Source organism: Narcine bancroftii, chromosome 2, assembly GCF_036971445.1.
Source record: "Narcine bancroftii isolate sNarBan1 chromosome 2, sNarBan1.hap1, whole genome shotgun sequence".
Taxonomy (NCBI): Eukaryota; Metazoa; Chordata; class Chondrichthyes; order Torpediniformes; family Narcinidae; genus Narcine; species Narcine bancroftii.
The window spans coordinates 291,753,405-291,770,519 of record NC_091470.1 but is presented as its reverse complement, the minus strand read 5'-3'; the positions used below and the strand labels follow the sequence as shown (position 1 = coordinate 291,770,519).

At 38.3% G+C, this 17,115-nt stretch overlaps 2 protein-coding genes across 8 annotated transcripts in view; both read right to left on the bottom strand.

Moving 5' to 3' along the window:
* The window catches only part of mybl1 (v-myb avian myeloblastosis viral oncogene homolog-like 1), an 84,114-nt gene extending 73,476 nt beyond the window's left edge, over window positions 1-10,638 (bottom strand). For 2 of the 5 annotated variants that reach the window (XM_069921354.1, XM_069921353.1), the window contains exons 1-3: window positions 10,305-10,635; window positions 3,959-4,064; window positions 3,412-3,483 (exon numbers count right to left, since the gene is read on the bottom strand). In XM_069921354.1, coding sequence (XP_069777455.1) covers window positions 3,412-3,483; window positions 3,959-4,064; window positions 10,305-10,327 — 201 coding nt within the window. In that variant the 5' untranslated portion in view covers window positions 10,328-10,635. Of the gene's footprint in view, window positions 1-3,411; window positions 3,484-3,958; window positions 4,065-10,304 lie in introns of all 5 variants that reach the window. The other 3 variants (XM_069921356.1, XM_069921352.1, XM_069921355.1) reach the window with 3 other exon arrangements.
* Window positions 10,639-13,185: 2,547 nt separating this feature from the next.
* Window positions 13,186-17,115, bottom strand: part of vcpip1 (valosin containing protein (p97)/p47 complex interacting protein 1) — a 34,284-nt gene continuing 30,354 nt past the window's right edge. Inside the window, exons 4-5 of one of the 3 annotated variants that reach the window (XR_011352263.1) lie at window positions 16,257-16,449; window positions 13,186-16,073 (exon numbers count right to left, since the gene is read on the bottom strand). The gene's annotated coding sequence lies outside the window, so the exon portion shown is untranslated. Of the gene's footprint in view, window positions 16,450-17,115 lie in introns of all 3 variants that reach the window. The other 2 variants (XM_069921339.1, XM_069921340.1) reach the window with 2 other exon arrangements.

Below are 17,115 nucleotides of genomic sequence, written 5' to 3'. Positions count from 1 at the left end.
AATGGAATATAATGCAGATAAGTGTGAGGTGTTGCATTTTGGAGGGACAAAAACACTGAGGAATGTGGAGGAACAAAGGGATCTGGGAATACAGATAAATAATTCCCAGAAAGTGGCATCACAGGTGGACAGGATTGTAAAGAAAGCTTTTGGCATCTTTGCCTTCATAAATCAAAGTATTGAGTACAGGAGTTGGAATGTTATGGTGAGGTTGTAAAAGACATTGACAAGGCCAAATTTGGAGTATTGTGTGCAGCTCTGGTCACGAAATTACAGGAAGGATATCAGTAAGGTTGAAAGAGTGCAGAGAAGATTTTCTAGTATGTTGCCGGATCTTCCGGAGTTGAGTTAGAGGGAAAGATTAAAACAGGTTAGGACTTTATTGGACTGTAGAAGAATGAGGGGAGATTTGATAGAGGTTCACAAAATTACGAGGGGTATAGACAGTAAATTTGAGTAGGCTCTTTCCACTTAAATTAGGAGAGACAAATACAAGAGGACATGGCTTTAGGGTGAAAGGCTTAGGGGGAACATTAGGGAGAACTTTTTCACTCAGAAAATGGTGGGAGTGTGGAACAAGCTGCCATCTGTTAAGATAAATGCGGTCTCATTCTTAAGTTTTAAGAATAAATTGGATAGATACATGGATTTGAGAGGACTAGAGGGTTATGGACTGGGTGCAGGTCAATGGGACTAGTGGAATAACATTTTGGCACAGACTAGAAAGGACAAATGGCCTGTTTTCTGTGCTGTAGTGTTCCATGGTACCTCTCCAAAAAGAGCATTACAGAGTGACAGTTCATCAATTGAGTTTATTCGACCTGAAACTCTTCTAGTGGAACACTATGAGGAAGTTGAGAACAGTGATGTGGATGATCCTCTTTGTTAAATTATGTGATATAGGCTAAGAAAGTGTTTACAAAAAGTTTAAGTGAAAAAAAATTAAACAATTAAAGTTCAGTATCCTATATAGCTTTGCTAAGTACATACAGCAGAGATGGCCAACCTATGGCGAATGCGCCAAAAGTGGCACATTGTACCCCAGTGATATGAATAAAAAAGTAAGCCTACTGATGCAAAAAGTATTAACCAAAACCAATTAGTAGAAAAAATATATAACAGGAATTCAAGTAACTTAGAGATTGAAATAGGTTTTACTAAGAATAAATCTAAAACTTAGCAATTATCTTTAGTGATTTTATTATTTCATGCACATCTTTTGGCAAATGTTATCTTGTTTCAAATTAATCTATTTTAATTTTTAAAAAATGTTCAATGAGTCAAACTAGGAAAGGACTTTTGTTCTGCAGTTTGATATTTATTTGATCCTGAAGTGCCAGGCATCTGCACCAGCAGTGCGTCGGAGGTTTTTGTCAGTCAGTTTACAATTGACAATCGTGCACCACGGTGTTGTGGTTTGTTCGTCCTTTGTGTACGTTTGCAGTTTTGTAACATTAAAAGCTTGGCAAAATCAAAACAGGCTCAAAAGTCTCATTAAGGTAAGTAATGTTTATATTGTTTTTATATTAAATCAATATATAATGCAAAAATGCTAAATGTGTCGATATTAACATTTTTACAAGAATTGTAAAGGGTACAAGAATTGTGTGGTGCATCTGAACTTGTGTGTGAAAAAATTGACGCATGGAATGTAAAAGGTTGGCCACCCCGATACACAGTAATATGGTGTTTGCACAACATCCACAATCTCATAATGCCCAATTTCACAGAACATATCGTGGATGTTAAGTGGCGCATACCGTAACTGGAAAAAATCAATGAAGTATCAAGGAATTCAACAATACATAAGAGGGCCTTCTGTTAAAACAGAGGCTAAAACAGGTTGCTTTGCTCCAAGAGATCACAGGAGTAGTAGGCAAATTGGTCCACTGAGTCTGCTCCACCATTCCAATCATGAGCTGATCCATCCTCCTACTCAGCCCCACTCCCCGGCTTTCTCCCCATAATCCATGATGTCCTAACTATCAAATACCTGTCAATCTCTGCCTTAAATACACCCAACAACCTCGTTCCACAGCTGCCTGTGGCAACAAGTTCCACAGATTCAAGCAATATCTTCCAACCAACTGTACTTCCCATCATTTTGGATGTACAAACAAGGATATCCTCTGTCCAGCCTTTGTCACAAAAGTTCATGACCAAGATAAGAGGCCTCATATCTTCTTCCAGCTCAGAGTGCAGGAATCTTCAAAACAAAATTCTAAATGCCATGTCAATTCTAAGAAGCATAACTATTTATTCCATCACTACTACTGCTATTCTCAAAATACTAGCTCTCCCTCTTAATTAACATGTCTTATCTATCTTTGGTCCCCAAATATCTTTCTCAATTAAATATTTAGTCTGATCTCCAATCTTTTACATAAATTCACAAATCACAGATTAGTGTGGTACAGTAGTATGGACAGTTGAGTTGCTGCTTTATAGCTACAGAGACTGCCTTAATCTTGACTTTGTGTACATTCTCCAAAATTTCAAACAACATGCCAAGTAAGTTTGTTGACCACTATAAATTGTTCTCTCACCCTCCCCCCACCCCCATCATCCTTCTCCTCTCCTCTTGAGGACCACACTCCAATGTAAAGATAAGCAGTAGAAGCTGGGGTAGCTGTTGGAAATGTCAGGTGAATGCAATGGATTGGTATAAATTGATGTTTGATGGTTAGAATAGTAAAGGCAGCAGTTCACCATCAAACATCCAGTTAGATTCAAGAAATTATGTTTGTCAGATGCTAAATACACCTCAAAAGCCTCAGGCTTGTAATTAATTGTGCCAAGGAACATTTTATTGACAAGATTTATGATTCCTGAAAAAAATTGCTTTTTGTTTTTCCTGTTTTTCAACAGTCTGTCTTTTGCTCTCTATTCCTTTTGTTAGCTGAACAAATTTTCTTTTACCATTATTCCCACCACTTTCTTATTCCTTTAATTTTATTCAATAAAGGAGATGCCCTGTTCAGCAAATGTTGCTGTAATTTACTTGCATCAATGTATTAAACTCCTACTGAAGAGATTTATTCTTTTAAAGTCATGCTCTAATTGATGTAAATAGACAATGATATATTTAAAAAGTTAATTATTATTTGAAATTAAAGATTAGTTCCTTCTCAGTTTCCTTTTTTGCCAGTTGAGAAAAAAAAGTAATTCATCTGCATCCTAATTCAAAATTGGAACTCCCAATAAAATCACAAAGATGAACCGATGGTGACAGAACTCACAAAATAAGAAATTACTCTCCCTATACTTATATTTTCTCCTGGAAATTCTAGCTACAAAATAGTTAGAAGCAGTACTATTCTCTTTAATGAATGGTTTTAACCAATCACATTAACATTATGGCTTTAAAAAAATTTTTTAAAAATAATCACAATTCAATTATTGAACACTTACAAGAAAATGACTAGCAATAAAATTCCAATCTTCTGTACCATGTTCTTCTACCAACTTCTTTAACTTCTCATCCTGTTTAACAAAAGGGGGCAGAAAAATTACCATTAATAAAAGAAAGCCACAGGGATTATGGCAGAAACTAGAACAACCAAGACCTTTTTAAAATCTTGGCAAAAGCATCTACAGAATGGTATATCTACAAGAATTCAGACAGAAACCAGCTTACACTTTTACTATTACAGCATTAATAAAATTATTTTCTTGATTTAATTTTAATGATACAGTACAGCACAGTAGAAAGTCCTGCTGGCCCATGAACCCCATGCTGCCTAATTACACCCAATTAACTATATGTTTTGCAGGGTGGGAAGAAACCAGAGAAACCCCACGTAGGACACAAGTACATACAAACTCCTTACAGACAGCAGCAGATTCAAACCCAGGTCACTGAGAGTTGTGCTAACATGATATTTCGAGCTGGAGTTCTTAAATTGCATTTACATGATCAAAAAAGCCCTTCGTCGTGCAATGAACTCCTTAGATTTACCTCATCAGGTATCCATTTAACTTTGTTACAGAGCTTCTTTGTAATTTTCTGATGAGGGATGTCATGATCAGGATCTTGGAACAGATGTTCATTGTCATCATCTTCACTGTTTCCAAAAGACATATTATTTTACACTTTGAAATTAATTTGCACAAACTACAGTAAAAGTGATGAATATAAAAACAGAATGTTCTTTCCCAAAGCAATGAAAGTAAATATTCATCAGGAAAAAGTGAATTCTAAGGATTTCAAACTTGGATAAAGAAAATTCAGTATTTTTGTCCAAGCTGCATTTCCAAGGGAAGAATAAACATTTATATCATGTCATTCACTAACATATTTCAAATCAGTGATTTACTTAATCCATGAGAAACATATTAATGTCAAGGAAAATTAAAAATGGAATAAAACAAAATAAGAATTGCACTAATCTACTCATAATACAAACTACCGGCTAATCATATAATGTACTTCAATTTTCCTGTCAATCAAAATGCTTAATTCAGATCACTGATAATTCGCATATTTCAGTGGAAGAAGTGACAACAGTTATCAGTAAACAAGTGTAAAAATGATGCTCCTTCACCTTTATGAGCCAAACTAGATGTTAATCCCACAAACTCTTTAACAGAATTGATCTTGTGGAGATTATTCCTTGGTATCCACATTACAAAAATACCCTGTTCATACCCCTTCATTAGCAGGATGAAAATTAGAAAAGATCATTACCAATATTCCTTTCTGATGAATGGATGAGAACGAGTCTGTTGGCCAAATTGGAAACTATTCAGCCCCGATACCAAGACCAATCCAACCTGTAAGAACTGCCCATGCTAATTTCCAAGCAATCACAAACTCCCTCACTGAAGCATACATGAGAATTAGCCTTAAAGTCAGCATCAGGAAAACCAAGCCTTTCTTCCAACCTGTTTCAACAACAAGTCATTAAAAAATTATCAATGAAATTGTGAACTATACATTGGGAGATATTTGACAGCAAAGGACAAACCCAATGATGACATTTGCCACCATCTGCAGTGGATGGCATGTGAAGATAGGGTAAAGAGTAGTACCAACTGAGCATAATTATGGTGTTACAACTATTTTAAGCATTTTCAAGCTAGCTTGCTTTGGCACACATATGCTGGGCTCCCCCAATGTCAGGATATAGTTAAACAGACAATAGCAAATGTGGGTCAACCATCTGCTTTATCATTCAAGGGAAGAACTTGCACAGTAAATGGCAGGGCCCTGGATTGTGTTCAGGTGCATATAGACAGAGTGGTGATGGAGGGCTTGCTTTCACTGATCAGGGTATTGAGTACAGGAGTTGGGAAGTTTATAGATATATACATGATGTTTGTGAAGCTATTTTTGGAATACTTGGACAGTTCTGATTGTCCAGCTACAAGAAGGATGTTATTAAGGTGTTAAGTGTGCAAAACGTTATGGACATTACGAGAGGCTGGGTCATTTTTCCCTGGAGGGTAGAAGACTGAGGGTTGACTTGCAGAAGTGCACTAAATCATGAGAGGCATAGATCAGTCTTTTTCAGGGCAGGGGCCTCAAACGAGGGAGCAAGGAGTTTAACACAAGGGAAAAGTTTTAAAAGCAACCCCCGAGGGTCAACATTTTCCACATCAGGAGTGGTGGGCAGATGGAATGAAACAGGTACTTGGGTGGGAAAGATTTAGAGAGAAAGCTTTGAAGGGATATGTGCCTAACAAAGGGAAATGAGATGGAAACCTGGTCTGCAAGGACAAGCTGAAGGGTCTGTTTCTGGTTGAATCTCTATCGACCTCCAATTTCTATTAACCCCCCCCCCCCCCCCACCTCACCTGGTCTCTCACCCTCCAGATCCCCATGCTCTTTCCTTTCTTAGCTATCTGCCCTCTCCCCGTCACATCTCCTTCTACCCTCCCACCTGTATCCACCCATTACCTCTTACCTGCTTGTCTGTGTTCCTCCCTGCTCTCTTCACCCCACCTTTTTATTCAGGCATCTGTCTGATTTTGGCATTCCTGAAGAAGGACGTAGGTCTGAAACTTCAATTGCCTTCTTTCAATGGATGCTGCATGACCTGCTGAGTTTTTTCAGTACTTCTGTGTTCTGCACTAACCACCAGCATCTGCAGATTTTCTAGTTGACCACCAGTTACATTCATTGTCTTTTTTTCTCTCATGGCACATTGTGTCAGTTTAAATCATACTCATTGTTAGTGTATTTTATGCATGTGTAGCTGCAAAAATTTCAATGCATCTGTACATTGTACTCATGTATATGATAATAAACTATCATCAACCTATTGTACAACCGTGTGAATAATTGCTCAGCATGTGTTTAGGTCCTTTTTGAAAAGGAAGTTACATAGTGTATACAAAGGCATTAATGTAGTGCACCATGTAGAATGACTGCCATCTGTTGTTGCATCAAATACTGCTGTTCCATTAAGAGTTCTTGTCTTCAATAAATGATGTTTTAACGATAGCTCTTGTTTGCTTGTTAAAGCAGTAACACAAGAGTTTGCAGATCCTACCACTTAAGAGCATTTTTCTCAATAATGCAAGACAAGACATAATATAATTGGCTCAGAATCTGTAAAAGGGATTCAAGCAATCAGTGTCATTAATGGAATACAATATTAGATCACTTCATAGCCATTCATTTCATAAAACAAGTGCACAAATGGTAATTCATTAGGAAGCTTTAATAAATAAAACTAGTTGTTACATAATTTATTTGTTCAAGTTACTTTAGCAATGAGTTTTAAAACCTGTAGCTTGAAAACCTACTTTAATATGCCGAGTTAAAAAAAAACAAAACCAGAAGTTTACTATTTGGTGCTTATACCAAAGCAGATTGAGACATTTTACTCTAACAAAATGAATTTAAATACTTCAGGAGCTATTGTTCAAAAAAGTGCAAAATATTTAATTCCATAACATTTAAAAAAAAAAGAGATGTGTAATGAATTGCTAAACTCAACAGATGCTACTTTCAGTGTCATTTCCACCAGTCTTTTCATTCTGATCCATGTGGAATTCAATCCATGCTAAGCCACTCCTCATTTCTCCCTCCCGTTTTCAATTTGTAATGACAGAACCTCTGATAATTATTGACCTATTCATCTTGTTTTTGATGGGGAAATTATTGGAATGTATTAGGTACTGAGTTACAGAGCACTGTCAAATATGAATTGAATGGGAAGCAAGAATGAATTTGCCAAAGAAAAAGTGTCGTTTTTTTTTAGACCACTAATGTGACAAATCAGAAAGTTCCTATATTTGTTACTTCATACATTTCTAGAATATACTAAATAATGACCAAAACAAAAAGTGGATGTTACCTATTGACAAAGGAATCAAATTCTTTAGGTGGTAGGACAGAGCAGGGACAAAGGTTCATGTATTACCTCAAGGATGTATTGCATCTGGTTAGTGAGTAATACCCAGGAATCTGTATTGGGCCACAACTTCTAACTATGTTTAACCTCTAAAAGGAACAGCAAGTTATACATTAAAACTTGATAGCATTAACATGAGTGGAATTCAATCATCCAGAATCCCAAGGCATTTTAGACATTCAAAAGCAAAGGATAACCAAGCAGAGGGTAGGACCACTCAAAGATGAAGCAAAAAATTATGCTTGGAATCAGAGGACATGGCACTGTGAGTATTTTGCATCAGAATTCACTAAGGAGAACGACATGGAGGATAGCAAGAGCCATCAAGAAAGAAGTAGTGCTGTGTCTTTTGAAGACCATCAAGGCAGACGTCCTCAATGCCTGATGTGATGTGGCAAGAGGAAAAAGATTATTGGGGCCCTGACGATGTTTGTATAATCACTAGCAATAAGCAAGGACCCAGAGGGAGAGTTGCCAATGCTGTTGCTTTGATCAAGAAGGGAAATAAGAATAATCCAGGATATTACAGAACAGTAAGATTCACATCATTGGCAATGAGGTTATTGGAGAGAATATTTGCAGATAGGATTTATACACATTTGGAAAAGTATGGCCAAATTAGGGTCAGTTGACATGGATTTGTTTGGTCAGTCATGTCTTAAAAATGCCAGTATATGTTGTCTACATGGATTTTAGTAAGGCATTTGACAACATGCCTATGAGTGATGGATCCAGGTTTAAGATGCATGAAATCTACAGTGAAATGATAGTTTGAATTGAGAATGATTTGCTCATAGGAAACAGAGGGTAGAAGGTGAACTGTTTTATTGTGGCTGGAGACCCTTGATCAGTGGTGTTCTGCAGGGTTTGTGGCTAGGACCCCTGTTGTTTGTGATGTACACAAGTGACCTGGATATTTAAAAAAGTAAATGGTGGGTTAATAAGCTTGCAGACAATACAACAATTAGTGGAATTATGGACACCGTAGAACGTTGTCAAAGGAGAGTACAGGATTCAAATAATTTACAGGTATAGGTAGAAAAATGACAAGTGGAGTCTAATCTGAGCAGGAGTGAAGATTTGCACTTCTGCAGATCAAATTTAAGGGGGTAGTATACAGGATCTTTAATAGCACAGAGAGGTCTGCGGATACAAGCCCATTGGTCCCTGAAAGTGACCATGCAAGTAGATAGTGAAACAGAAAAGTCTGCAAATGCTGTGATTGTGGTATAAACACAGAAATGTTGAAGGAACTCAGCAGGTTTTACAGCGTTCATAAGAGGTAAAGCTGTAATAATCGACGGTTCAGGCCGGAGTCCTTCTGCAAACCTTGTAGGATGAGCATTCAAATAATGAGTGTCTATATCATTTCTCCAAATAACCCCACCTTTGGGATTCACAATAATGCTCTTGCACATTGATGGGCTAAGATTTTGATAGATTAAGGACCTTGAAATTTCTGGACATTTGAGTATTTTTTAGTTTCAATTAAGATGCAGAGGTCTTGCAAATATTTATATCACTCAAGTTCAATTTCTGTTTATCAACTACATATTCAAAATGAATGTACACTGCTCGTACCTCTGAATAACAAACACATGCAGCCTGCTTGCAGTCATTCTAGTTTGAATCTGTAATTTGTTAAAAGAGGCAGCCTGGACTTAATTTTAAACAATTTTACATCAAACTGATTTGCCTAAATTTAAACATAACAGAATCTAAAAGTATTGGATTCCCATCCAAATGCACTGGAGAATTCTAATGACCACGATAGTTAGATTTTTTTAAAAATTCAGACCTATTAAAGTTACGCCAATTCTATAAATATTTCTCACTTTAGAGCTCGATGTCAATTATACAAGAATAATTTTTAAAGCGGGGGACACTGGCGTTCAACCAGAATCGTACCACAATTAATTAAAATCCATTTACCAATAAGGATTGTAACCATTTAAATCAGGATTTTGTTTTCTCTCCCAGCGGTAGTTTATCAAGGATTTCAATGAAAATGTATTGTTTCCCTATTTGCTCATTGATACCGAGAAGGGTACTTTGGCATATGTTGGGGTAGAAAACACTCGATTTCGGATGTGATGAGACACATCGTTCAAAATAGAAATTTCTGATTTCTTTTACATGTCTCTTCTCTCTTTGGCTTGGCTTCGCGGACGAAGATTTATGGAGGGGTACTATTTATTAAATTACACGAGTGCATTCAAGGCGCTTCAAAATCCTGAAGATAAAAGAAAACCCCGCACGCAGACAGACAGAGAGAGATGTTGGAGGAACTCGGCCGGTGTCACCGCGTCCACAGCTGGACCTTGACCTCTCGTCAACGCTGCGAGGCGGGCTGAGGTCCTCCAGCGTTTCGGTGCGTTCTTCGCGTTTCACTCGCTCACCCGGCAGATGTCGGCACACGCGCCTAAACGGTACACTGAAAGATTCTTACGGAGCGGCTTTTCAGGAATGAAGCGATCAGCTCATGGACTCGCACTGTTGTCGCCCGAAGCCGAAACAATTGCAGCCAAGCCCCAGTCGTCGCGATGCTTGTTGATTTTATTTTGTTTTGCACTGATGTGGCAAGCGTTCCACGGAGAAGGATACATGGATTAAAGCGCGCATTTCTCCTAATTCGCGCCTAACACCTGATGCACGTTTGACAGGAGTGGTTCTCCCAGCAACTTTTAATAACCTCGTCCACAGGAGACCCCCGTGAAAAGGTGTGTTTTGATGCAAAATGCCTAACAACAATAATGAAAGTTAAACCCACGGAGGAAAGACAAGTTTGAGCAACCTTGTTTGACGGGGAAGCCGCGTCAGTGCAAGCAGGCGGCGCGGACCGACAGCTGGCAGGAGGCGCACTTCTCGTCTGGTGGGGAAGGCAGGCAGACGGCGCGGGGACGGGTGACGGTTTCGGGGAGCCATTGCCGGCCGGACACTCACCCCCGAGCCCGCTTGGCCATCATTGACCGGCGACCGCTTCCGCCCGGGACTGATGGGCTCCCTCGTCCGCTTGATCACTCACGACGCGACTCTGGGAAAGTCGGCGCCTAATGATCACTTGGTTGTGGTGCGGGACACCGACCAGTAAAAGGTCGCTGCTCGCTGTCTGAGTGCCAGGAGCGGAGTCACCATATTCCCAGGCGCCGAGTCACCGTCAAACCTTTCCCCCGCCCCCCGCAGCCACTTTCACGCTCCAGCTCCGTTTCGAAGTCCCGCCAAATCTCGCGCCAGCCTCCCTCTCAACCATTCGCCCACCGCATTTGAATGTGCGCACGCGTCCTTGACCGTTCATAGGCTGAGCACAAGCCGGGTCGGCGAGCGCGAGGCAGAGACGCGAGCGCGAGTGTGACATCTGCAGGGGCGGTACCGAGCGGCGCGATGACCACGATGCATGATGGGGACTGTAGTTTCGCTTTTTAAAAGCTTCTCTTCCACCACCCCCCCCCCCGCATTCGAGCGGCGCGAAATGAAGTGCGACAGCGCCATCCTGTGGGCTGCGAGCAGTGCTTCAGCCTCCTGCAAATCGCATAAAAAGTGGCATAAAGCATGTCTCTCACCTTTTCTATCTTTCCAGATGAGAGATGTTTGCAATAGTAGTTTATGGTGGTACTCGTGAGGAAATTTAACTCTTTGGAATTTTCCTCTCATCCCTTCAAAGTAGCTATGCTTCCACACCACCACTACTGTTTATCTGCCTTCTCATTTTTCAGTTCTATTCATTCTGCCAGAGGAACATTGGCAAATTTGCAGCACTAAGTAATAAAGAAATCAGGGATGACTTGACGAAGGAACCAAATAAAATGACCAAAACAATGGACTGGGAGAAGTTAAATGTGCAGTATTAGGGAATCAGGGTAGATAGAGTAGGGAAACATTAGGATTCCTAAACATAAAATGAGGATAATACAATGAGATATGGTTGACTTGCCTGGATAGTATGCAAAAACAAGATTCTGTACCTTGGTACATGTGGCAATAATATCTACAACAGTATAAATTTGCCTCTGATTTAAGACAGATTGAGGCCATAAACTGCACATTAAGTTTCCCCAAATTGGTTAAGTTATATGGTATGATGGCCTTTATTACCTCAAAGCTCTTGAACTAAATCCCTGACTAATCTTGCAACTCTAGAAAACTCTAGTTAGGCCACACTTGGAGTAATGCATTCAGTTCTGGTTGCCTCATTTGGAGAGGGTGCAGAGGAGATTGCAGAACATGTCATATGAAGCAAGGTTAACAGATCTAGGGCATAGATAGAATAGAGAGCCAACACCCTTTTCCTGGTGGATGATGGGTGCCTAGAAGGCATTGGCACGGTGAAGCTTGGCAGAATAGGGGCGTTCAAAAGTCTCAGAGAAGCACAAGGATGCAAGTAAAGTACAAGTCATGGGTGTGAGACAGGGGAAAATTAGATTGTGGTGGAGTAGCTTTACACACTGAAATCAGCCCAAGTAATGTGCAGTGTCCTGGAAAAATCCAGGAACCAAACACCGTCTGACTCACCTGAGGGCCGAGCCTTTGAAAACTTACTCGACACCTGAAGTGGCAGCATTTTGATTAATACTTATATCCGGAAGCAATGCAATTAGAGTATAGAGTTGTGAAGGATTTCAGGGTCGAGAGGAGGACTTCAGGATGCAAGAGCATTGTGGAGGGGAAAAAAAATGAAATTTCTTCAGAATTTTGAATAGGAAACAATGAACCATGAATGGAGGGCCCAGGTGGAGATTATTACATTAACTAAAGAACAGTAAAATTAAATTTAAAAGATACACAGTTAGTGGGTCCAGACTCTGGATGTGCAGACAAAGTTGTGATTTGCATGATCCTAGAAAACAAGGTGGAATCAGGGTCTTAAAGTTTGGAAATGGAAGCATTATTTCATATGGCACAAAGGTAATCTAATTTTGAAAAGATATTGTAAATTTCTATAGATAATGGATAGATTTGGCCAATAATAGATGGATAATAGATTAGGCCACTATTCATCAGAGTTTAAAACCGTGGTTTTCAAACTGCCCCCATAAACTCATATTCCACCCTAAGCAATCCCTATGCCATAAGTGCTCTGTGATTAGTAAGGGATTGTTTAAGGTGGTATGTGAGTAGAAAGAAAAAGTTAGAAAACCACTAATTGACTCGTTATGTGCATGGTTTCATAACTCCAAAGGAAATGGGCCAAAATCCACCTTAAGCAATCCCTTACTAATCACAGAGCACTTATGCCAATATGGATTGCTTAAGATGGAATGTGGGTTTAGGGGGTCAGTTTGAAAACCACTGTTCTATACCAACCATCCCACTAACCAGTGGAGTGATGCTGTTAAAACACACTATTAAGCAACACAGTCTTGGTGATTTAAAATTTGCCAATTCATTTCAAGTAATGGCAAAATACAGTCAATTACCTACCATAATGGGCATCAAACATGGTGGTGTAATGCATATACTAGTGCCATCACTTAGGCAAAAGTACAGGTAACTGGTCACTGCTGTTATTTTAAGGTATGTTAAACAGGTTTATAATACATTTTGTAGTTTTAATTTAACATTACTATTAATCCAGCTTCCCAAATGTAACTTTTAGTAGATAAATATTTAGTGGTAGGACTGTAGGAGTTATATGAGTGTTTTTTGCTGTTCTCCATCACCATGGGGAACATTCTAAACCATACAATAATAACGTTTAGATTTTAAACCTAGCATTCAAAAAGACCCCTGGTTTTGGGGTGTCATTTTCAAATTGGGGTGTTCAAATTCAGTCTTGCATGCCAACCTATATTGTAGCCATTTGAAATGTTAAAACACTTGGACAATATTCACGGGAAACATTAATTTATTGCACCTTCAATATATATGCTCATAACTCATGCCAACAGCAAGCTGATGCTTATTGAATATACTTATTTTATAGCATTCAAGTAAAGAACAAGTACTGTACAAGTCACTTAGTACTGTACAATATATACTATTATAATACAGATGTTACATTATAGAGTAATTCATTGCAGATATTAAGTACAGCAACCACAAATATAAACAAACCAAATTTGCTGAACATTTGCCAGTGTCATCCTGCTCTCATAAATGTTTCCTTACATTTCTCATCAATTATTTCATTTTCTTTTAAACAGGACATGTTCTCCATTAAAAATAACCCATATATACATTATAGTATCCAAATTCAAGGTCATCTTTATAAGTTCCAATAACTGGATGGAAAACACTGCAAAAGAAAATCTCCAGCTTTTGTGGGATATTTAACTTTAGGCTTGCTTTGCACAGTTTATCCAAAGTCTCAAATTTTGTGTTTTGGTTATTTCATTCTAATGAAGGAAGGCCTGACAACAATATTCTGGATGAAACCTGCTATTTTATAAGGATAAAGCTGAAAATCCCAAGAAAAAAAATGGCAATGAATTTAATGCATATACTTAATGGAGTTGTCTTGCCATCCTCCAAATTATTTAAAAACAAATTCAAAAGCAAATGAATTGTTAAAATAGCTCAAAACCCTAACTGTCAGCAAACTGCACATTTTGAAAAGAGCCATGAAAAGTAAATCATTCCTGTGAAATTTGAATTTTAATCAACATTTGTCAGAAAGCACATTCATTTTTTTGCATTTTAAGGATGCAAATCTTTATGGTTTCTAAAAAAAACACAAAGTCTCCAAGCATCCTTAAAAATAATACAATTGTCATTGCAATTACTATAAATGTCAGGAAATTTATTTAAAATAAAACAACTGTTAATATTAAGGCTAATTGTCTGTGATACTGATTATTCAAAGCACAGTTTAAACAGAAATAGAAACTCTCAACTTTGATTCCACAAAGCAAAAATAATAAGTTTTTAATCCCACCAAGTCTTTTACAATTGTATTGTGATGGGTTTGTGAATTTCAAGCAAACTTTTGAAAAAAAAATTAAGATTTGTGCATTTTGATTTCACACATAACGATCTCCCTATTCATACTGCGGTATTCACATTTGAAAAAATCAGAACATATTTGGTAGCTCTTTCATTCCCAATCACAAAGTACAGTTGTCTTGATCATATTTATGCACCACTCAGAGCCACTGTAAAACCACCTGCAAAAGTCAACAACCACTCTATTGGACTACAATTAATACTACCATGGTCAGGGATCGTGCACATCACAGCATGACACCCTGAAGATGAAAAAATTTTGCTTTCTTGGTATTTGTATCACACCAAGTGGAATAAAGTGCTCAAGACGTTTAATACAATTTGGAATTTTGAGTGTGAATAATGGATTTTTTTTGTTAAAGGCAACAACTAAATATTTATGGTGATTTTTTTTTTAAAAAGAGAAATGGATGAAGTGAGATAATCCTTCCAGAAAATGAATTAAGCAACTGGAAAATATGTGGCTAGTCAATCTGGTGTCTTCATTTTGAAACCTGCCACATTCTACATTTTTGTTCAAAATAAACAACATTTTTGTTCTAAAGCATTCCAATTACTGACTGATGCACTTATTGTCCTTTAAATCAAAGAGTGTGACCTCTACCCTGACATATCCTGTGGAATCACATTGCTGGCTGACATAGGTAAAGGAAAGTAAAAAAACCAACCAACACTTCAAACCTTGTGTGTGTACATGTTGTTTTAAATAAAAAAGGAAATTGGACTTTTCTTCACATTATTTTGCTTTAAAGTTAAATTTTGGAAAGTATTTTGGATATCAATACCGACCTCAATATCAAAAGATATTGCATCAAAAAAAAGGTCTGGAAATGGAAAAAAATTGTAAATGATTTGGTCTTGATAATAACAAATGTTTCAGTAGAGTGAATTATTTTCTCCAAGATACAACTTTAGTTCAAGCATTATCCACACCCCCCTCCCCCCCATTTCTGCTTTCTGGAGGAAAAAAAAACATTTATATCAGTACAGAATTCCCAAAATTCTAAAATTGAATCCATGCCCAAGCAGAAATTTACAAGTGTAGAACCAATCAATTTCACAGCAATTTTCACAGTATTGCATCCCCACCCAAGGACTCAACCAAAACTAATCAGCATACCATGGGAAATAAACTAAACACAGAGAGCACATTTTAATTTCAGGTCATTCCATTGTCACTAATTGATCTAAATTAGAAGAGATGTTTTTCTAAAAACTGCAAATCTCAAAACTGTCACAAATGTTTCTGTGATACTTTTATTTTGTATTAAATAATTATAATAGTTGACACAACTTTTTTTATGCAAAGTGCCAAACCAAAAACTTTATTATACTAGGTTCTAGTCTCAGTCCCAGCACTCAAGGCCTGGAAATTGAATAGTGTGTCTGCATCTTTCTAAAAAAGGATTATATTTATCTCGTTAATAGATGGACATCATACATGACCTTCAAAACTTCACATTTCAATATTTCATTTCAAGCACAAACATTACCACCAACTAATATTGTTAAAATCAATTTTGAGTGCATCAGGGAAATATGTACTTAGGAGACTCATCTTATTAAAGAGGTCTTACTGAGTGCTGCATTTACAACAGAATCAAATTACAAACTAACAAAAATGTTTTGTGGAGTAAGGTAGATGTTCTGTGGATGATCAAGAATGATCTAGTTAGATCCAATATATGGGGAAATTAAATCAGATTCAGTCTTTTGAACACGACGAGTTCCTTTTGCGATGCCACGACTCTTGTACAAAGGTAGCTCTGTCAACTTGGATGGAAATGGGTTGGGGAAAGAGGGAAATTAGACAAACAATTAAATTAAATTTAAATTAAATCTTTTTCTCCCTTCTCTAGTCAGACATTTTCTCTTTTCCAACAAAGTACATCTGTAATACACCACGAGATGCCTTTAAAAGGCTATGGAAAAATACCATAAAATTGTAGATCTAACCTTTGTTCATCCAACTGGCCAACAGCACACATTGGCTTGACAACGTTGACAACATTGGCCTGAATTAAGAATTGAATACAATTGTTCAACTTCTGTTCAATACATGTGCTAATTCTGATGTTGAATTATTATCTTTGCTTCCTTCATCTACTTCATTATTCCCCTCCTTCAGTCCTTGGTCCCCTCAGTCCAGCTGCGCAAGAGCACAATCTCAAATTTTAATCACATTTTTGAGAATCAAACAGATAAGGTTTTCAGTTCATTTAGAAGATGCCTTAAAGCAAGCAACATTTTGTGTACTTAAATTAGATTTGCTTTTTGTGTACCTCAAATTAATGCAGCCCACTGAAGCAGCAGGTAGAACTGCTGCCTCACAGCTTCACCAATCTGGGTTCAGTCTTGTCCCCTAGTGTTGTCATATTCCCATTGTGACCATTTGCTTTGGTTTCTTAGTACATCATAGACACTCTATAATTGGCTAGTCTTCTTTTCTTTGGCTTGGCTTCGCGGACGAAGATTTATGGAGGGGGTAAAAAGTCCACGTCAGCTGCAGGCTCGTTTGTGGCTGACCAGTCCGATGCGGGACAGGCAGACACGATTGCAGCGGTTGCAAGGGAAAATTGGTTGGTTGGGGTTGGGTGTTGGGTTTTTCCTCCTTTGCCTTTTGTAGGGGGAGGACGTGGAGGGGGAGGACGTTGAGGGGGAGGACGTGGACCTGTCCTCGGGCCTGCGCAAAGGAGCTTTTAGGTGGAGTGCAGTGCGCGCAGTACTGGCCCCACCCTTTACACCCATGGTTCGTGTGCCGTGGCCAAGCAAGCTGGGACGTGGCAGCGAGGTCCTTGGGTCGTAGGTTTTATAT